The 22,197-nt window shown below is 40.2% G+C and overlaps 2 protein-coding genes across 2 annotated transcripts in view; both read right to left on the bottom strand.

The window, feature by feature from the left end:
* Positions 1-664: 664 nt before the first annotated feature.
* Positions 665-12,223, bottom strand: etnk1 (ethanolamine kinase 1). The gene is made up of 8 exons (XM_005725089.1): positions 11,876-12,223; positions 10,042-10,301; positions 9,258-9,398; positions 6,919-7,061; positions 2,762-2,845; positions 2,500-2,660; positions 1,382-1,455; positions 665-1,147 (listed from the first exon to the last, which is right to left on the bottom strand). The coding sequence occupies exons 1-8, from the start codon at positions 12,020-12,022 to the stop codon at positions 1,075-1,077; spliced, it is 1,083 nt and encodes a 360-aa protein (XP_005725146.1). The 5' UTR covers positions 12,023-12,223; the 3' UTR covers positions 665-1,074.
* Positions 12,224-18,048: 5,825 nt separating this feature from the next.
* pyroxd1 (pyridine nucleotide-disulphide oxidoreductase domain 1) overlaps positions 18,049-22,197 on the bottom strand; it is a 10,860-nt gene continuing 6,711 nt past the window's right edge. The window contains exons 11-13 of the mRNA XM_005725090.1: positions 20,605-20,742; positions 20,328-20,417; positions 18,049-18,342 (exon numbers count right to left, since the gene is read on the bottom strand). Of these exons, the coding sequence (XP_005725147.1) occupies positions 18,184-18,342; positions 20,328-20,417; positions 20,605-20,742 (387 nt within the window). The 3' untranslated portion in view covers positions 18,049-18,183. The remainder of the gene's footprint in view (positions 18,343-20,327; positions 20,418-20,604; positions 20,743-22,197) is intronic.

Genomic DNA, 22,197 nt, shown 5'->3' on the forward strand with positions numbered 1-22,197 from the left:
GACAAAAGCGATTCATAATATTGACAAAGACTCCAAATCCTTCCCTATCAGGATGGACGCTGCTAACTTACCACGTGAAATCCACCAATTTTACAATCTAGTACTAACAAGTGCGGAATGTAAAAATTACAGTAAAATGTATCTTTGTGTTAAGTTAACAAAAGTGTCAAAAGTAACAAAACTAGAAGTACAGTGAGAACTACTGTCAAACCAAATGGCTTTTCAATGATCTACAACTATTTCATTTAAGGAAGATTTTAGAGGCAAACACAAGCTGCTCCCCTAAAACCCCCTTTTCTACCTTTACAAAGTAAAACATTTACTACATGGCTATTCTTAGGCACCACCCATGCATGGACAGGAAATGTAGGGGGTGGGGGTGAAAACAAGAATCACAAGACAGACCTCAAGTGTTTTTGGTGTGGCGTGGCTCCTATCACATGGGACTGAGAGACAGGACTGGCCTTTCCATGTTAGCATTTTCTACCATTTATCTTGGCTCCTTGGCAAATAAAGCAGGCTTTATTTGCCCGTTGTCATAAATGTGGTCTATGACTTGGCTGGTTCTGAGGGGGTTTCCCCATGAATGTGATATTAGGAAGGTGTCTAGGCAGTCAGATTAATGTCTGGACAACTTTTAAAGAAAGACAAAAAAAAAAAATAATGCTGTAGTTGCCATGTATTTGCTCACATGATGCTTCTTCTCTGCCTTAGACAGAGCTGAGCCATCTGAAGAGCTGCTTATAAATACAATAAGCTGATATGCAAATATCAACTGAATTGATAATGAAAATAAATTTAACCAAGTGGACTTCACATTATAGCGGATCTTAAAATTGGTCCTTCACACACCCATGTTGACAGTATGGGCTTTATCCTGATTAACAGTGTTTATCATTGCCCGTTCAGTCTTTATGGATGTGGACTTTAGAGGGGATCTTCAGAAACTAAACTGGACTCAGAGTCTGGCTTCTTCTCAACAGGGACCTCTAGAGGGCACTCTGAGGTCATCGTGTGAGGTGCAGAGCAGGTTTGAGGACGAAGAGGAGATGATGATGAGGGAGGTGCGGGCTTTTATTCTGGTAATTTTAGTGCAGCCGCTTCTGGTTTCATCTTGAAATACTGGTTAAACCGCAGGACTGCATATCTGATTGTAAAGTAGAGACACACAGCAGCAGTGCCAGCAGTGAGATAAATATGTACGTGACATGTTACCACGAAATGCCAGTGCAAAAATAACAGAACATCCTGAAATATCCATGTGGATGCTTAACATTTTGTTCTTAAACGTGATTAAGTTACTAAATTGTGCTTGCCACACCAAGATATAACGGCTCAAAGAAAAGTGTGCTCGCTAGATTATTTAAAGATGGCAACTTACCCCAAGAAGTCAAAGTCGATGGTGGAGAATCTGGCCTGAATCAGAGCCCAGAGACCCCAGAAAAAATGAGAAGCCTTGGCAAAAAGGAGACAGAGAGAGAAAGGTTCACCGTGTGCTCACAGTCTAAAAGTACAGGTCATTTCCAATTATCGAACATGACACACACAAGTACGTATAAAACTAGAGGCCCTATGGCAGCAATTACAAACAGCTCACACAGAAATACAATTGTTTCAGTTGCCCATCCTCCACACTGCCCTCTATTCCTCTTCAGAGTAAACAAGGCAGAATCTGTCTCACGGGACAACGGCGAGTCTCACCAAGGCTGCAAGTTATCTTTAGTTATTGTTACCCATGTGGTGGCTAGATTAGTGAGTGTGTCAATCATCCTTCTCTCATATTCAGAGCAGGTAGTTTATGTCTGTGTGATCTGTATAACATGCACCACTCTGACCCAACAGCTTACAGTGTGGAGAATCATTCAGAACAAGCCCTAAGGACCTCACTGTACTTGGTCAATGTCTAATGTTAATGCTTTAGTTTTGACCATTTTGGGGGAAAGGCTGAATTATACAGAAGTAACATTTGTCTGTTCAGGTAACTATTTTATCTTTTTAAACTACAGAGTAAATATTTGTACTAGTTCAAGACTTCAAGTGACAAGTTTGCTTTGAAGGCGGTTCCTATTATTTTCTCCAAAGCACATGTGCGTTTAGTCACACAAAATAAATGTGGGTGATCGACACCATTACTAGAATACTGTTGGAGTTCTTAATAGAGTTTGTTTTGTGATAAACAACATTTGATGAGAGACACAATATAAAGTGCACCTTTGTGGCCAATCCCTCACACTAACACTAATATACCAGATTTATAGTAAGCTGGTGATACGGTAGCTCAAATACTTAATCCAGAAAGGCTAAAATAAAATAAAAAATAAATGCAGCTTGGTCTGATAAACTGTAGAGCAGGTGCAGCTTTACTGTAACAGTGCAAACATTTGGCTTAAAATGATTATTTTACTGTAGCCAGGCTGTGTCTGTTGTGTTCACTTCACATCCAACTACCAATCCATCCATTATTGAGTAGATGACGCCGGACCAACTACAAATACTTACCAGGGCAAACTGGTTGACTTGGACATAGAGGCTCTCCACTTCTCTGTCAGTGACTGCACTACCTTGGCCTTTGTGTTCCTTATAGGCTTCGAGATAAGAATGCAGCCACTGAAGCTGAAAGTCCCGCCCAGGGTAGTGACTATAGTCCACTTCATTCAGGCCTATAAAACAGAAATAATAGTAAATATTGTGCATCTATACCATAGCAAAGCAGCAAACACAAATTACTTTCACACATGTGAGTGGCTTGAGTTACACTTACCAGCAAACTCATTGAAATGGTTCCCAATGTCATAGGCTTGGTAATTGTACCCAGTGTACTCGTAGTCAATGAACTTTACATTCCCTGGAAACAGAAGCGTCATCATTTAGACAAAGACACGAGGAGGCAGACATTACAATGATTATGTTGCATTTCCCTTTGATAACTCAGAATGTCAAGGTTTTTCATGTAACTTCCTATCTTTCTGACTTCCTAACTGGACTGGCACGGTTACTGAGCTAGTTTTAAGAGCTGATGAGTAAGAGTTTGCATTTTGAATGTAGCAGAAGTGTTGAGGAACAGACAATTTTGATGAAACAAACATCAAGATGTGCATGTCTGTGTTCATTTGAAAGCTGAGTTATAAATCTTAAGGCAGCTGGAACATATTAGCAGAAATCAAAGAGTACAGAGCATGCTGTAATACGTGAAACATGTGCAAATGGTAAAGGAAAAGGAGCAGAGCCTGCTTCTCAGAGAACATTTGTTTTGGACACAAACACAGAGTAAAAGGAAAATGGCCAAGTCAATGTTATGCTTTGAAGACAGAAACAAGGAAACGGGGCACAGGGAACAAAAGGAGGAAGATAATAAAATACAAAGAGATACAAAGAAGAGAGATATTTCACACACGTGAAATAAGTAGCCGGTGAGCAGCCAAAGCAAATGTACAGCAACCACACTATTTGATCCATGCTCTCAGAAAGTTCAAGTTCCACGTACTTACAAGCACAAGTCAACTTACAAGTTCTAAGAAACTACGCACCAGCAGTGATGATGGCTGAAGACAAACAGGAGCAACAACTCTCAGCTTAACTGAGAGCTTCAGACAAATTCTCGTGATGTGTATGAGTCACACACACACGCCCATAAGTGCACACACAAAATCCCACACAGCCGCTAATGTAGGCACCAGTTTCAGGCCAGGTTTGCAAAATATATGCACTTATATTTACTGTCATTTGGAATCTGATGTAAGAGCATGGAAGGTAAAATTCAAAGAATATGGTGCTGCGTGAGTGCATCTGCAGGTTGCTGAAAATGTGATTTCACTGCACAGACAATGAACAAAGAGAGAAGCATCCAGTCAAAGTCAAAATGCAAACACTTACTTTCATAAGCCCAGTTGTTACAGAGACATTAACAAATACAGATTTTTTTTTAAACAGTACTTTTAATTAAATGTCTCTACTCTACTAATTATTTTTGGCTTTAGCTAGCTTCTTTACCCTAGTGTATGGAACATTAGATTTTGAGTTGGTGCTGGACTACAAAGAAAGACACTTTGAGGTGGGTTACCAGCCGGCGTGTGGGTCCTAGCGGGACACAACTGAACACCTCCGGGCAGTGGCTATAGCCCCCCTGTGCAGCAGATGAAAAGGTTGGGGCAAACATCTTTCACACATGCTCACTCTCACTGACACAGTTGTCTTTTAGCCATTCTTTCACACCCATTCCATCAAGCCTAACCACCACCCCTTGACTTAACACTCCCCTTCATCACTCCCTTCCTATTGGTCCGCTGAATATCCAATAGCCTAACATCACTACTGCTTCTGCAAAGTAGCTCTGAGAGGCTTGCTGTTAGCTGCTGAGCTGCAGACTTACAGGGCTTTGGGCCAGAGTCAAGAGATTTGGTTGTTTTGAAAAAGAAAAATCTGAGCAACAGTTAGAGGAGTGGGGAGAGTAAAAGATCCTGTGACTGGGACCGAGAGACAGGAACAAGCAGGAAAATGTAATACAGCCTTTGTTATAAGTGTGCGACAGCTTAAAAAAACAACAACAAAAAAACAAGAAAGAAAGAAAAAAAGATGACCGCTTCCAGCTCTTTTGTTTATCAATGCAGGAAGTGGTAGCTTTTCTGCTGTCACGTTAGCAGACAAGTGGTTTCAAGTCAGCAGCTACAGCTGAACAGAAGTGACAGGAAGTGGCATGGAAGTCATTCAGTTTCTTTTTATGCCAACTCAACAAAAGGGTGTAAGTGCACTATAAGACAGCAACTGCATTTACAAAAACGACACCTTAGACAACTGAGTGGGCGCAGCCAGAAATACAATAAAGTTTGCTTGGAGCTGAAAGGCCCAGAGTTTATTGTGGTGTCATTCCATTACAGTTGTCATTTGTACGTGTGGTTTAGTTCTGTTTGGATGTTTGAGGCAGATACAATTACACTAGATCTTTTTATCCAGTACTTATTGAAGATTGTAATATGCTTCTGCAATTCCACAAACATGCATACTGAGTGCCCAAACTTTTACATGCCTATACAAGAAATTAACTTTAGAGTACAGGCTCCAGGCGATGTTGCATTTCTGTGTGGAGGAATTTAGGAGTGTTGCATTGTCATGCAAAGCCGGGTGACACCAGAACTTTTCCCTTGCTCAGCCGTCGCCTGATGTGCAACACAGATTTTATTCAAGTTCTATAAGTGGCAACACTCTCTCAGAAATATATTTGTATGCAGGAGTTTCTTTTAGGAGCGCCCTGGCAAAATGTTTTTTTCACAAGCTTTATAGTTATATCTTTTTATTGAAAGTTAGATTATATTCTTTATTGTTACTGTCAACTATTCCCATGAAAAGACAATTACTAAGAATGACTTACACATTGTTATTTTTTGACTTTTTAAGCCAGACCTCCAAAAATTGCTACAATTCTTTACCCATTTCAAAGAAGTCTCAGTGGTTTTCTTTAAATTGTTTTCAGTCACAAGAGTAAAATAGTGAATTTGTTGACATGACCAGCCAATGAACACACATTTAGTGCAATTAGGAGCATCTATTAGAGCAATTTGTGAGAAATGTATTGTTAAAAATGAAGTAACTAGGTAGCAAATGCCAACAACACCTTAACTCATACTGTATTTCTCATGAACAAAAGTTGGTCTAGACTTGAACCACATTTGAGGGCTTCATTTTAAATCCACTGTGCTATATTACACATGAAATAATCCCAAAACATGGACCTTTAGCTGTACCTGGATTCAGTGTGGATCTTATCATGGGGTTAGTTTAAAGAAAAAAAAATACAGAATACTGTATCACCACGTCCTTTTCTTTCTAGTGATTAATAGTGACAAAAAAACAAAAACTGAAGAGAAGCAGAAAGCAGCTTTAAAATTTAGCCATTTGAGTGGTGCTCAGAGTTACTTACAGCAAAGACACCTATAAAAACGGGTGTGTAATAACCAGTACTGTAGGAACAATAGTTTGTCAGATGGACAACTGTTGGCCAAGTAGCAAAAGGAAGGTGACAGGTAGATAGTTTAGATAGTTGGCTCCTACTGCTGCCATGAACTCATCCAGATTAGTCTGAGGAGTGGGCAGAGTATGCGAGGGCCCTCAGAGCCGACCGTGTGTGAGGTCTGTCTCTCTCCATTGCCTCCCTGGGGCAGGGTGGGGCAGCCACAGCCTCTGCTGTTATTCCTGAGGGAGAAAGGCTAGACACAAGGAGCTGTAAGAAGGGTCTCGCCCCTCGTCACACACTGACGAGGGGGCTGACAGCTCTTAAACAACCCCCCTCCCACATACATAAATCCACTGGATTCATAGGCTGGTATAATTGCAGTAGCTCAGTGCACAAGTAAGTTTACCCGAAGACTGTTTGCTTCACATTCACACCAACAAAAATGGCAACATAGCACCAAAAACATATGCTGCCAGTAACACAGACTATGTATGTAGCATGATGCAATGATGCTGCTTTTTCAAGCTGATAACATTTCTAATTGTATTTTCAACACAGAATTAGAACGACAGATTAGACAAATTTAGAAAACAGAATAACTCCATGAGTCAAGGCTTTTCTCTTTGCACAACTTTTTACCCTAACAGCCATGACTTTTTACTAGGTATTTTGTATTCTTGCACTTGCACTTTGGTCAACGTTCCTGTTGTAATTAAATGTACTATATAAATAAATAAACTATAACTGACTTTGGAGAAATGATTTAATCAAGAGCCTTAGCCAAACTCAGATTGTCTTGTCTGACCGTTCTAATTCTACAGCTACCGTCCAATGCAAACACTGACAATGAGTGTAGCATGTGACTAGGGTTGAAATCATCTAATTAATGCAATCATATCTGGGTACAGGGAGCAGTGTAGTTCGCACTCAGTCACACAGAAAAGTATGCGACTACACCCCGTCATACTCACCTTCCTTCTGGTTATAGATGATGTTTTTGCAGAGAAGGTCGTTGTGGCAGAGAACGACGGGGGAGCCGAGCACAGACAAGCTCTGCTGGAGCCACAACAGCTCTTCTCTGAGGCTCCGTGCGCTGGGAACCTCCCTGCTCAACCTGAAAGAGGCAGCAAGTTGGTTACCAAGTTATTCATAGACTGCTCAGAAAAAAAATTAAAGGACACAGATCAGATCTCAATTTAGAGGAGGGGGGGGGCTTATATCTATACTGATACGAACTGGGTAGCACGTTAAAAACAAAAGAGTTATTCTATTGGAGTGAGGTCCAAGGACTTTGTCTCGCTACCTAATGGCTTTCAGGGTGCTGCTGCCTAGCCAATTCTGGTATTCTAATACAATTGCCAGTCGGGCTCCACGGCGCTGGGCAGTGAGCATAGTGTCCACTAAAGGACTTTAGGATCTCAGGTTTTTTTGTAGAGTTCTGGTAGTGCTCATCCTGCTCCTACTTCCACAAAGGAGCGAATACCAGTCCTGCTGATGGGTTAAGGACTTTCTATGGCCCTCTCCAGCTCTCACAGAATCTCCTTCATGCTCTTGAGACGGTGCTGAGAGACACACCAAACCTTCAGGTAATGACACATATTAATGTGCCATCCTGGAGGAGTTGGACTACCTGTGCAACCCCTGTACGGTCTAGGCATCACCTCATGATAGCAGTAGTGACGCTAACCCTAGCCAAACATAAAACTAGTGAAAAAACAAACAAACAACAAAAACAGTCAGTCCCTCTTTTGTTCATTTCTTTCACAGCAAAGCAGCTGAGACTGCTTAACAGCCACCTCTGCTACTTAACTGACCAGATCAACATCCCAGAAGTTTAACTGACTTGATGTTGTACTCTGATTGAAAAGTGTTACTTTTTTGAGCAGTATTCAATGGGAGATGGAGATGGATAAGTCAGTATGGGGAACCTGAAAGTAGAGGTAGAAACAGAAGTATGGGAGAAAACAGGAACAGAATAACAGGCACTAGAAGGCAAGAAAATCAAATGTGGCACTTTATGAGGTGCAAATAGGTACAAGTAGTCTATTTTTGTAGTGTATTGTTAATTTAAATGCAAATACGTATATCACACTTGTCAGTAAAGCCCAGAATGACAAAACGAAACTGAGCAGAAAACAAATAAAGAAGGTGGCTAAGCATCACTACAGGAATTAAAAAAAGAAATAAAAATCAGAGATTAAAACTATCAGTTGTTGTATTAAGAGCATTTACAACTAATGGCGTTACATTAGAACCTTTTATCAGTGGCCTCACTGCTTAAACTGCAGTAAGCACAAATCGTGAACACCAGGAACAGAAAATAGACACTGTTCCCACAACACTCACTGGCAGAGAGTTTTGCTCTGTACTTCCTGTTTGGATTGGATTTTTAAAAGACTCGTGTTAAATGAATTCCTTTTCTTTGTCATTTGTAGAATGTGGCAAGAAATTGGAAAGAAGAGTATTCAGTGTCCGTGCTCATTAAACATTCCGACACTTCAGTAAACAAGACTCGAGATGCCACGCCTCTTACACTCCGACTCAACTTAATAGTATTTCTTACAGTATTAATATTTGCTTGACCTGCATGGAACAGCATATAAAGCAAATGTTTGTTTTGGATTCATTTTAAGTGCCAGTAGATTTGAAGGCAGCTATTACTGTTAGACAAAACAGCAAAAGCACGTAAGGGAGACACTGTAATCATAACTCATTTTTATGTTATGCAGCCTCTCTTTTTTTAAGCCAGAAATGAGCTACTTTACTATTCTAGGTTGCTGGTCATTGATGTAGCAAAACTTAGGGAAAGACGTGCATAGTCTCTTGGGAATGCAAAACAAATGTCCTGAAACTATGCAAAGGACTTGACGTACTTCCCCAGATACGATCACCTGATAAATATCCCTGTGTTTTGTCTTTAAAACCTGAGGGATCATGTGACTCACAGATAAAGCTATGAGGTCATATCACGCCATGCTGATAAAAAGGCGTGGCAAATTCATTTTCAGAACTTAATAAAGTCTTTAGAAATACCAAAACCTAAACATAATAGTAGTAATAAACATTACATAACCACTTTTCTTACAATGCCAACTCTTGATTCTTGATCCTGTATGAAACAGTCAATTGAAGTCATGTGTGAAAAAAGGGACATATACATAGTGTAAGTTTGCTGAACAATATGAAATGCATTTCACTTCTTTAGACAGTAGAAGTGAAACTCAACTGGGCTTTGAGACATATGAGAACCTGAGTACTAACCAGCTCTCTAACAGATCTGGCAGACTAAGTCTGATCTATGTGGTCTCACCTGGCATTCTGCTCAGGGTCCTTGAAGGATTTGGGGATGAGAGTAAAGTACTTGCCCATCTTCAGCCACAGGTCAGACTGGGGTAACCAGCCATTATGGGCGTGTATGGCGTGGTACCTGGCCAGCTGCCTAGCAATGAGCCTGCAAGGTAGAAAACAAGAAGACTGTAACTACAACAGCAAGCAGCAACACACAAATGGGCTATAAAAGGAGGGGAATTGCTTTAACTTTATTATGGATCAGATTATGCAGTCTTGTCAGTAAGTAATTATTAAGAAAAAGGAAACCTGCTTTCAAAAAGTTATTAAAGTTAAAGCTAACAGCATTTAATGTGTCTTATTTAAACTCGTGGTATATTTCAAGAAAAATTAAAAACCTTACAACTGAAAACGAACTTATTCTGTTCTCAAAAACTGATTTCTGGGATGTAGTCAATTGCTGTCTTTCTGGCTTTTCCCAGTTAACTGAATGGAATTGACTGCTTCATACTCTTTCTGCAAGTTGTTATAGACTGTAACTGAGAGCCATGCAATCACATGGTTCATGTCATTTTTGTAAAGGGAAGAAAAAAAAAAAGCTACATCCAGCTAAAAGGCTAATATTTGGAGCCTAGAATGTGCCGATACAATCAACCAAAACACTGATGCAGGTATTGCACAACTCTGTTCAGAATCTATTTTTAGCCTCAGACAGGTAGGCGGTGAGGTGGTAGAGCATACAACACCCAAAGTCAAGTGACACTGTAGAAGCTCCATTTTGCATAGCAAGATTTTTTTTTTTTTACCTAAAAACAGGCTGGCTGCGAATGTGCTCAGGCTCCAGTGCAGTTCCTTGCAGAAATTCATAGCACAGACCATTGTTGAAGGTACAGTAAAGGCGTGGGGCACAGCAGTGTGCATGCAGTACTCTGAAACCCTTCACCTCATTTTCCCTATCGATCAGCAGTTCTGTTTTGTTGCCATAAATACGGACCAGAACCACATCCTGCATGGTTGCACCCACGTAGCAGCCAAGCAGTTTATTGGTTATTCCATCTGTGAAAAACTGCAGAGAGGAAGACAAGAGCAGAGGACAGATTAATCAGTGGGATTTCATCTGTCCCATTCTTCAAAATTTGAACTTGACACCTACAATTAGAGGAAGTGGGACTGTCCACATGATTCTATTTAAATTCTGAGCCTGAGAGCCCACACCTTTTTGGCGTTACATAAGTTCTGAGAGGCGTCAGAAGTGGCAAAATACTGCAAAACAAAGCGGAATCCTACAAAAATTTGGGTTGTGTCATTTTGGCTGATTTTCGCTTTACAATCTCTGAACACTTTTGTAAAGGTTGAGGGGTCAGCATACCAACCCTAATTGTTTACTCCATCTAGGATTGACGGAGAATGACAGGACTGTCAGGAATTTTATTATCCATTAGATAGCAATGGCTGGCATTTGCTGACTCCCCACTTTAAGCTCATTGATGAATAATACAGGCAAGAACAGCAGACGCCCTGACAAGCTTTCATTCTCACTATTTACCAAACACCTCCACTTTGTTCGCAGAAAGGAAAATACCACTTTCTGGGTGTCTGTTTATAGTTGTAATGTATACCTGTCACACTGTTATCCTGCAGGGTAACGTAAAGTGTTAAACTTTGGAAGATCAATTTGCACTCTCATAAGATTAGATTAAGCCTCTTATGTAAATAGCCCACAGTCATGTTGCGTTTCGAGTCAGTATTTCTTCCTGAACCTTACGTTTAATACATACTTCAATACTGTACTACTGTTAACGCATTCTGTTAAAAAACAAACAATCGACTGCCTTTTATTGGTGAAATCATAAATATAGTAAACTGAAAATATCCACGTCATGACACTTTATTATGCATAGCATGCTTTTAATAGTGCAGGCCATTGAAACACAAAGCTGCAGTTGTCTGATGTCTTGAACTGCAAACTGGAATAGTTCGGTTAAAACGTGTTCCGAATATAGCCAGATATGTGTGTCACGGGTTAATATGGTTTGACGGTCACACCCTGACACAGTGTAGCATCAGCATCCACTGAGTGAGGACAATATAAAAGTGTGTGCTGCATAAGGGTGTGTGGGAAGAATAAGCAGCATGAACATTTACTTGCAACAAGAACATCTAGCGAACAGTTTAGCGTCGGCGATATTATGAGCCCGCATCTGCGCAGTCAAATCAATCGTTCTTTAGCGCAGTCCCTACATAAACGTACACTTGCAATTTCTTTCTTTCTTTCTTTCTTTCGGTTTTCTTTTTCCCCATTTTTTGCGTGTGTCGTGTTACGAAAAAAACCAAACAAACTATAAGACATACAAATTTAAAGATCAACTATTCACTGCGTTCATTTCCTGGTTTGGTGGTAGCGACTGACAAAAATGAAGTCATCCCACCTGTTTAACCGTTAACAGTTAATGTACGACACCAGTAAATATTTAACATCGGCAACAGTTTTTAAGTGGTTTACTCCTTTTAATAGCTAACGTCCCTTTTTTTAAACGGTAAAGTTATAAATACTTGATATGTGGGAGAATTAAAAGCTATGGTAAAAATCAGTAAATATTTCACATGAAATGAAAGTGCGTGTGATGAAATAAACCGCACCTTCATTTTGATCTCGAACGGCCTCCAGCTTGGTCTCAGCTCCTTCATCAGTTTCAGTGCACCAGGTCTGTAGTCGTTCTCGTCAACTGTCACATCTATTTTGGGCACAGCGGGAGCCTCGTCGGGAACATGGATGTAGCTAGCCATAGCGGAGTCGATATTTGTTGAAATACTTGAAATATTATTATTATTATTTTGTTGCTGTTGTTCTTAAACTGCGGTACACCTATCTGCTTCCAAATGCGCAATGTATGAAACTGCTCGAAGACCAGCACAGGGTATATAATCCCTGAGTCCTTGCTGTGCGGCAACGCCTCTCAAAAAGCCCCACCCACCAGGGGAAAAAAGATGTTCTCCTGATGCATGCTGGTAATCGAATGACCAAAAGAAGCGCATGCTCAAAGACTTAGCGCGCACCGGTGGCGGAGCTTAATTTTTAAAAATGACATCCTGCTCATGGAAAAAAAACCCCAAGTCATGTTAATTAATTGGCAGAGATGCAATGCAAGCAAAAACAACAACAACAACAACAAATTACCAGATAAAAAACGAACAGCAATCAAATACATCACTCAAAATCCTCGACCTTTTTTGATTATTTTTATTTTGCGGCGGCGGCGGTCGCTGGTGTTACACACAAGCGTACACTTTTGCATGAGCAAACCGTCACGCTACTGCCGTCACATCCGCAATCTACTTGAATGAAATCCTCTGCGTGACACGTCTGGGCTTAACGTTAAATGTTTACGCTAAAAGTGAGACGACTAATTTAGGCCGACAAGGAGAGGGTAAATCTGCTTAAATATCTGTATTAATGAAGCCACTCAACCAGTACTAACGTTATAACTTTTCAATAAAAACTAAAAGTCTATCCGTCGTATTTGTAGCACGATGGATACGCCTTGCGTTTTTACAGTCTGATCTTTATCTAAGTCACAGCCAAAGACAATGCACACACATCAATTGGACTTTTCCAGTATTTACTGGAATACTGAGTATTGATTTACAACCACTACTAGGAACTGAGTACTGTATTCCAATAAAACAGATGAGATGTTTGTAGACAGCCCGGGTGTTCACCAGTTTACATTAAAAAAAAAAAAAAAAAAGCCTGTAAGTGCGGTGGGGAAAGTCACATTATAAGGACAGCATGAATACTCATCTCAAATCCTTTAATTTTGAATGATGAAATCTTCATAAAGTGAGAGAGATAACCATAATAGTCTACTTTGAGCAAGGAGTTGGCAGTAGTAGGAAGGAAGAACGCCCTTTAAAAGGAAGAGCTCTTTTGCAGAACCAGGCTCAGGAAGGCAATCTTAGAGGCAAACACAACTGGACTTCATGAGGTTTTTGCAGATATTTTGGTTCTTTAGTTCTACAACAACACCTAGTGGGGTCAGTTGCTTTGGAGTTGTTACTGAGAGTCGTTAACCCACTATTTATTTATTTACCGTGTGATAACAGACATAGGACATGCCAGTCGACAGGTGAAACCTCTGTGAGATGTTACAGAGTATAGCATGGTGGAAAAGGATGGAGAGAATCGCCCCCTAAGCTTTTGGGTTGGCATTTCTTTAGATTTTATTTTGTATTAATTGCATGCTTTGGTGTTTTTTTGTGTTTGATGTGAGGTGTGGGCCACACCCATGTGGGAGTGGAGATTCTACTCTAGTCCAGCTGCCAGCTATTTGGAGTTGAATACAGGGAGCAGCTGATTGGGGATGATTGGAGCCCTTCTCTATAAAGGGGAGAGGAAACAGGAAGTAGGGGTTGTTGTTGTTTTTTTAGTAGGACACTGGTGAAGCAGGGAAGCCTCGAAGATCCAGGATGAAGTGTGCACATTTTAATGGAAAAGATTTTTAACCTGGCCTGGTTTTGCTTTTAAAATAAACTGAGGATGTTGGAGGGAGGACTCATTCTTATTGGGATGTGAGTGGATGTGCTGGAAGGCAGGAAAACAAACACTGGACTGGAGACTCTGTGCCCCTGACAAGGAAACTGGACCAGTTTTGGGGAAGTTCCAGCTCCCAGGATGTGATGTGGAGACCCAGCCTCGAACGAAGTCAGGCCTGAAAAGGTGGGTGGCAAGCCTTTTTGAGGAAGCTGCAGGATTGATACGTTTTGGCTGCTTGTTCTTCCAAGTGACCACCTTTCCCCTGTTTGTAACCAGGCTAACAACCCTGACCGCGGTGGCTTTGGGCCTTGGGTCAGAGTTGTCTTCAGCCAGTAGTTTTACCCGGAGAAAGAACAAATAAATCTTGTGTAGCCCATTACAGTGTGCGTGTGGTGGTTCATTACTGGTCAATATTAGAGCTACTACTTTCTTGTACGGAGGCCATTTTGGGCCTTACGTAACGGAGACATTGCCCAATCTCACCATTAAATTAGTTATTGACGTCACCTGAGGTAAGGTAAGAATGGGGATTGAAACGCCTAGGGAGGAGTCAGTCATTGTAAGTAGCTAATACCTGGTTTTCTAAGCCATCACCTCATTTTGAGAAAATTCATTCACAGAAACAATATTTGTTCATAGAAACCATGTGATACCTGGTTTCATAATCCACCACCTCATTTCAACAATATTAGTTCACAGAAACCATCCTGTCTTCCTGGTCCAAAAGGTTAACATTGGGGTCCTCAAAAGAGTGCCCTTTGTCCTTAAGGCACAGATGTACACCTGAGTCTTGTCGTGTTGAGGTGGCTCTCCTATGTTGAGACATCTTTGCTGATATAATGAAGGCCCAGTTAAGGTTAACTGCATGTTTTAAGTGCTTTCTTTGCATTTATGTGTTCCTTTTCTTTCCCTTCTTCTTTAGAGGGAAAATGTTTTTGTCAGTGGTGTAGGGTCCTCAACACCCCAAGGTCCCACCACCCACTGGTGCTCCAGTGGGTGGGGGAGTCAAAGAATAGGTACTTTGTGTGTGTTTGTGGTTTTCTGATGAACTTCAGCATGGGAGGTTTCATCCTCCTCAATGCACCTGAAATCTATTCCCAACCCTGGGGTGTTTAAACCCCAAATCACACCCTGCCTCAGGTGACGTCAATAGCACACATAATGGTGAGGTTGAGCAATGTCTTACAATGGTTTCAACTGTCCTCTTGGTGATGGGTGCGACTAAACGGCAGGGGCACCTCCGGAATTTTTTTTTTTTAGGGGTGGCCATATTAAAACAAATATAAATGTGCCAAAAAAATAATTTCCACTATTATATTATGCTGTTGTGAAATATAGGTTACTTGGAAAAGGACACATATATTCAGTTACCTCTTCTAAATGCTAAGATGAAAACACAGCATTAGTAATGTCCTTAATTCATATATCCGCAAGGCCAGTAATGTTGTGGGGATGGAACTGGTGTCGGAGAGGCAGATGTTGTCTAAGATAAAGACAATGTTGGATAATACCTCCCGCCCACTCCATGACATGCTGGCTAGCCATAGAGCATGTTTAGTGGGAAAAGCACCAAAAAGCACCACTGAATGACGCAGGAAATCATTCCTGCCTGTGGCCATCTCCCTGTACAACTCCTCCATCTAACACACTGTAAACACTGCAATAGTTACACCCTTCTTACACACGCTCTTTTCTACTCTGTAATATTCTTGTCGATTTTCTTGATATTTATTTATAATCACCTCTGTCAATCCTTGATATTTATTATTGAGTGATTTGTATATATCGTGCTATTTCTTAAATCTGTAACATATTGTATTGTTAAATAATCTAGTCTGTTTCTGTTGCTGTACTGGAGCAACTGTAACCCTCAGTTATTTCTTTAGGGATTAATAAAGTATGCTGATTCAGATTCGTGTTTATGAATTCTTTATAATCACCCATGCCAGGGTGTGGGGGACTGGCCACCACCCAAAATTTGGGGGTAGTTGGGACTTCCAGTCAATCAGTCAGTCAATTAAAACAGATTATTAAAGATTTCAAAATCTTATTTGGTTTTCATATTTGCCTATATTCAGTGATATCAACTTTAATAGCAGGAAATTAACTAGGCATATAATTCTTTTCTGTCTTTTTTTTTGCCATACTAATGTTTATGCCTGATCTCAGTTGCTTAGTAACACACAATCTGTCTACAGTGGCACCTGGCATCTCAGCCCTGCCCTCCACTCCAGCAGTTTGCATATAAACAAGGACTTGAATTTTATCTTGATTCATTTGGCCACCTAAGCAGTGTTGACTTACCCTGTAAACAATTCCCCGTTTTCCACCTGTGCAGGTACACCAGGGAAAACCACTCAGTGCAATCACAGTGTCAATTCCTGCTGATTGCTGGGCAACTCCAACTGACCAAAATTGGAAAATGTGGTCTAGCCCAGAGAAACTTTAACAGCAGCAGGAGTAGCAGCAGAGGAGTTTGTTGTTCATGTTTCTTTACTAAAAAGACAAGGATATCATTCTGTGTTGCACAGTTGTTGTTGCTCATTTACATCGCTATTTTTAGTCACTTTTCAAGTCCAGTGAGTCAACTCAACCTTTGGTGCTCACTCAGCCAATCAGTCAATAGATGTGACTAAATAAAAGCACTGACCTACAAACACAAGCCTAAAGGTAAACATACACGAGAATTGAGTGTGTGGGCGTTCTGGTCATCATTAAATCATTACACCTTTAATGTTTCTTGTCCTTTGTCATTTGGTGGGTTTTCAAGTAGTTATACCACAAAAGCAACGTCTCACAGTAACAATGGGCAGCACAATCTAGATTGTTGCTGAGGCCTGGGAGGAGCTCTAGTTACTGCTCAGGCTGAAATCTGATCACGAGTTACTAGGACAACATAGAAACAAAGAGATTTTCCTTTTCGCTCTCACGTAGAACACGTTTGCCTATTAAAATCAATGGGTCAAGTGAGTGTTAGTGCATGCCATTTTCATACTACCCCGTGTATCTTATACCTCAGTATATATCTGATTTAAATCAACCATGATTAGTTTAAACCATGACAATAAAGTGATGGATTTACAGTGCTGTGGAAAATCTCCAGCCACACCCATTTCTATTTATTTACCTCCAAGCAGCTAGACTTTCTTGGAAGTTTGAAAAGTGCTCTTGAGCAATAGTTTTCAATACTCTCTGAAGGTTTTTCAACATTTTCTTTTAGACACTGGCTACTTTCTCACTAATTTTCATTTCTTTAATGAATGAAAGATAATGCAGTTTCATGGGTATAAAATTGTATTTTGGCATCAACAAGAATATTTCCAAAGAGCTATTGGTAATAATAATAATAAAAACAAAACTTGGTGTATGTCAACGTGATGTGCAGGGTGTCCTTAAAAAATTGATAAAACTGTCAGGCCTAAAACCTATAGCAGATGAACAGCATTTGTCTTTAAGCAATATGAAGAAATCCAGCAATAAGAGATGCCTCTCGCCCTCCAGTTGATCTACTGTTCACTGAAGCCTCATCAGAAATCTTCTCACTGGAAGCGTGGATGTCAGGAAGCCATTCTTAATGAAGGGAAACAAGGAGAAAAGGCTACACAATAACTGGGCTGAAAATCTGAAGCAACTTATAGAGGGATGAATAACAGTAAGTGTCTACAGCCATCTGTAAAGCCTGGTGGAGGCTCTGTCATGTTTGGGACTGCATTAGCCATTGGTGTCTAATGCGATTGGTCAAAAACCATGGATTTATGAACACAGAAAAGTACAATCAGATTTTGAATAACCATACATACCATCTGGAAATATTTGAAATGGAAATGGCTTCAATTTCAATGTGACAATGATCCCAAAAACAGATAACGCAGTAAAAGCATACCTAGATAGAAAAATGCACAATGGAACACTATCAGTCATGGACTGGCCTCCATAAAGCCTGGGCTTCAATATTACTGAGTGTGTGTTCATCTTAACAGAGAACAGAACAAGAGACAGCCAATATCCAAAGAAGAGCTTTGAATATCATTCAAGATGCCTAGAGAACTATTCCTGAAGACTGCTTAAAGAAATGACAAGAAATGTTGCCTAAGAGAGTTCAGGCTGTGTTGAAGAATAAAGGTGGTCATACCAAATATTGACTTTCAAGCTTGTGCAAATGTCCACGTCTGTTTACACTTTTCAATAAATTGCTGAACTCTGAAGAAATGGGGGATGGCCCAAGACTTGCACGGTATTGTATATACTGCTACAAAAATACTTTTACCTAATACATATTTCAACCAACAATTTAGTGCTTGTGGTTTAGAATTTTTTTTTATTTAAAGCAAAAATAAATAATTTCATTTACTATTGCAAACATAATCTTTCTTTCACACAGCTAATTGCCATTGTTCAAACTCTCCAGCAGAGCTCAGTCGAAGTAGTCTTCTATGTCAATGTCAGGGTTAAGCAATTCTTCTCCATATGGCGTCAGATCCATCTGGTTGAGTATCAGGTTTTCAAATGTTTCTTCCAGGTCTGTTTCTCCAATAAGCACTGCTCCCACCATCCTCCCTCCACTGAGAACAACCTGGAACAAACATTTAATTGCAATGAGATGGACAAAATATTGATATTAGCTAAAGACTGTATACAAAAGACAAAGACACCCTGGCAGCTCCCATTGATTTCTGGGTTCCAGATTAGCCTTTGGTGATTTTAATTTTGAAGACTGAAGAAGTTACAATGCTGTGAAAAAGTATTTCTGCATGTGCATGCACGCTTCAGTACAGGCAACTTTAAAGCCCTCCCTTCAGCACTGTGCTAAGGTCGTCAGTCTGATACAAGCCTGGATTTTGACAAGGCCACTCCAAAACCTCTATTTTGTTTTTCTCTCTAAGCCCGGGGTGTCCAACTTCAGGCCTCAAGGGCTGGTGCCCTGCAAGTTTTAGATATCACCCTGTGTCAACACACCTGAATCAAATGATTAGTTAGTTACCAGGCCTCTGGAGACTTTAATGTTAAGGAGGTAATTTAGCCATTTACATCAGCGGTGTTGGATTAAGGACACATATAAAACCTGCAGGACGCCGGCCCTTGAGGCCTGGAGTTGGACATCCCTGCTCTAAGCTATTCAGAGGTGGACATGCTGGTGTTTTGGATAATTGACCTGCAGCATAACCAAAGTGTGCTTGAGCTTCAGGATTTTGTGAGAAGAAAAAAAATTCATGTTTCCATCAATTACAGCAAGTCGTCCTAAAGCAGCAAAGCAGTCCTCGACCATCACACTACCACCACCATGTTTGACTGGAGGTATCATTGTCTCTTTATCAAATGCTGTATTAGCTGTACGCCAGATGGAACGGGACTCAAGCCTTCCAAAAAGTTAAACTTTTGTCTCTCCATTCCACAGAATAATATTCCCAAAAGTCTTGGGAATCATCAAGATGTTTTTTGGAAAATGTGAGATGAGCCGTTTTCGACAGCAGTTTTCGCCTTGGAACTCCATTTGTAGATAGTGTATACAAAATGCAGCTTTTAAATGATGACTATGAAGCTATCCAAAGCTACCTGGCCCTGTGTGAAAAATGCTTTTGTCCCGCCCTTGTTGAGCCATGACATAGTTTTCAAAAGCTGAGTTAACTTTCACAAGCTACACCCAGGTTTGTTTACTGCCAGACCTGTTGAAACAAGATGTTGTTTGCCATGATGTAGGCTGAAGTTCTCAAAAACAACACATCATGTCACAATCTAAAACACTCAAGAACAGATGAGAGAAAGTCATTAACATCTGTCAGTTTGGGAAGGGCAATAATGCAAGGTTTTATTTTCTAAGGGTTTAGGACTCCACTCCAGTGAGATAATGGCAGGGATAGCCATTAATACATTCAATTCAATTCAATTCAATTCAATTCAAATTCTTTATTGTCCCAAAAGGGAAATTAGTTTAGCAGCAGGATAAAAGTAAACAAAACATAATATAAAATGACAATAATAGTAATAGAAAATCCCAGGACGGTTATATGCCATGTAGGAGACAGGATGCAGTAGGGACAAAAGAAGCCTTGAGTCTTTTGGTCTTCCTCAGAGGTACTCTAAAACGAGTGGCATCAGCATGAGATTCAAAACACAGTTTATGGTCAAGTACCACACCTAGATATTTATAACTCTCAACAATCCCAATATCAGCAGTTCTAATGATAGTAGGGGATGAGCTATAAGAGGACTTCCTAAAATCAATAATCATGTCTTTAGTTTTTGACACATTTAGTGAAAGGAAGGACTCATCACACCAATCCACAAAATCATCTACAACCTGCCAATGGCCTGACTCGTCCCCCACCAGAGGACTGACGATCACTGTGTCATCAGCAAACTTCAGGATGTATCTGTTCGTGCTCGGGTTATATTTGTCTGATATAATTTGTGTGATGATCTGAAACATGTAAGTTTGATAAATATGTCAAAATAAATAAGTAAAAATTCAGAAAGGGGGCAAATACATTTTCACAGCACTGTAAGTACCAGTCCTTTTACCATTTACTGTCATCACATTGTTTATCCCTGCAGTTTCACCTTGACATACTCCTGGCCTTTAGTGCAGCGTACCAGCAGCTCATGGTCTGGCCCAAGCCCTTGACCATTAAACTTTCCCAGTAGGACCACCTGTGGAATAATCAGAAGGAGACATGTTTTTTAAAAAGCACTGTGAATCAACCTTGAGGCTAAAACCATGCAGCCCTGTGAAATCACCTTGAAAAGAATGAAAACCTTTCCACTTTGCATAGTTGATGTTTAACCTATTAGTTATCATTTAAATAACTTTGCTGCACTTTAGTAAAACATCTCTTACCTTGTAGTTGAAGAATTTAGTAATATGTGAGAAGAGTTCAAAGCAGAAGTCCAGCTCCACTGGTTCTGACAGGATGTGTGCTGCCATGCAACGGCCTGCATACCAACCCATCTGACGAGCTTGCGTCCATAAACGCATCTGTACACACAACACAAACACAGTGTTACATTCAAATATGCATGACAGTGCAAATATGACAGCTGCTCTCCACACTTTTCTAACACTGCGCGAAGTGTCTTTACGTAACATGGTGTCTGAAACATTACAGCCTACTTTTCTTTTTAGCAAAAAATCTTTATGTGTATGTATGCGATCATGTTTTACAGGATGACTACAGCCATAAAAAAGCAGAATTAAACATTTTATAAGATTAAACTAACAAAATAAAATACACCGTGACGGGAAAAAAGGAGAAAAAATTTTCCAAAGTAAAGTAATGAGTTTAAAAATACTGACAAATGCTCTTAATTTAAAAAATAAAATACAGATATATTTTTTTTCTTAAATAATCTCTCCTAATCTCATTTGTTTAAAGTTTGAAACACCTTCACCATGCAGTGCAGTTAGCTTTGTAAGCCTGTCCAAGCGTGCGCTTTCTCAAAGCATTTTTCATTAAACTTGTCGTTAAGTCAGCGAACTGAATTACTGCTGGCACGCTGGGTCTAAACTGACACCTTTCAGTGTCGATTAAAACCCACATCTATCACAGTTTCACAGAAAGAAATGGAAAAGTTTTGTTGTATTGTACAAACTACTGAGAATTCAAATGCACGGGGATATTGTATTTCATATCTATCTAATAGACTCCAGTTTGTTCATGTAAATGGAGAGTCCTCTTCACACACTGAGGTTAATTATGGAGTTCCACAGGGTTCAGTTCTGGGACGAATTCTGTTTACATTATACATGCTCCCCCTAGGCAGCTTCATTAGAAGACATAGCATACATTTTCACTGCTATGCAGATGACAGAGCATCTTTCTATCTATGAAGCCAGATAACACACACCAATGAGTTAAACTGCAGGAATGTCTTAAAGACATAAAGACCTGGATGGCCGCTAACTTTCAAACTGAGGTTATTGTACTCGGCCCTGAAAATCTTAGAAATATGGTGTCTAACCAGATTCTTACTCTGGATGGCATTACCTTGGCCTCCAGTAACACTGTGAGGAACCTTGGAGTCATTTTTCACCAGGACATGTCCTTCAACGCACATATTAAACAAACATGTAAGACTGCGTTCTTCCATTTGCGCAACATCTCTAAAGTTAGAAGTATCCTGTCTCAGAGTGACGCTGAAAAACTAGTTCATGTATTTATTACTTTGAGGCTGGACGACTGTAATTCATTATTATCAGGAAGTCGTAAAAACTCCCTGAAAAAACTTCAGTTAATCCAAAATGCTACAGCAAGAGTCCTGACAGGGACTAGAAAGAGAGAGCAGATGTCTCCTGTTTTGGCTTCCCTTCATTGGCTTCCTTTGAATTGAATTCAAAATCCTGCTCCTCACATACAAGGTCTTAAATAATCAGGTCCCATCTTATCTTAATGACCTTGTAGTACCATATCACCCTATTAGAGCACTTCGCTCT

Source organism: Pundamilia nyererei, unplaced genomic scaffold (assembly GCF_000239375.1).
Source record: "Pundamilia nyererei isolate P.nyererei 1_Seehausen unplaced genomic scaffold, PunNye1.0 scaffold00014, whole genome shotgun sequence".
NCBI lineage: Eukaryota > Metazoa > Chordata > Actinopteri > Cichliformes > Cichlidae > Pundamilia > Pundamilia nyererei.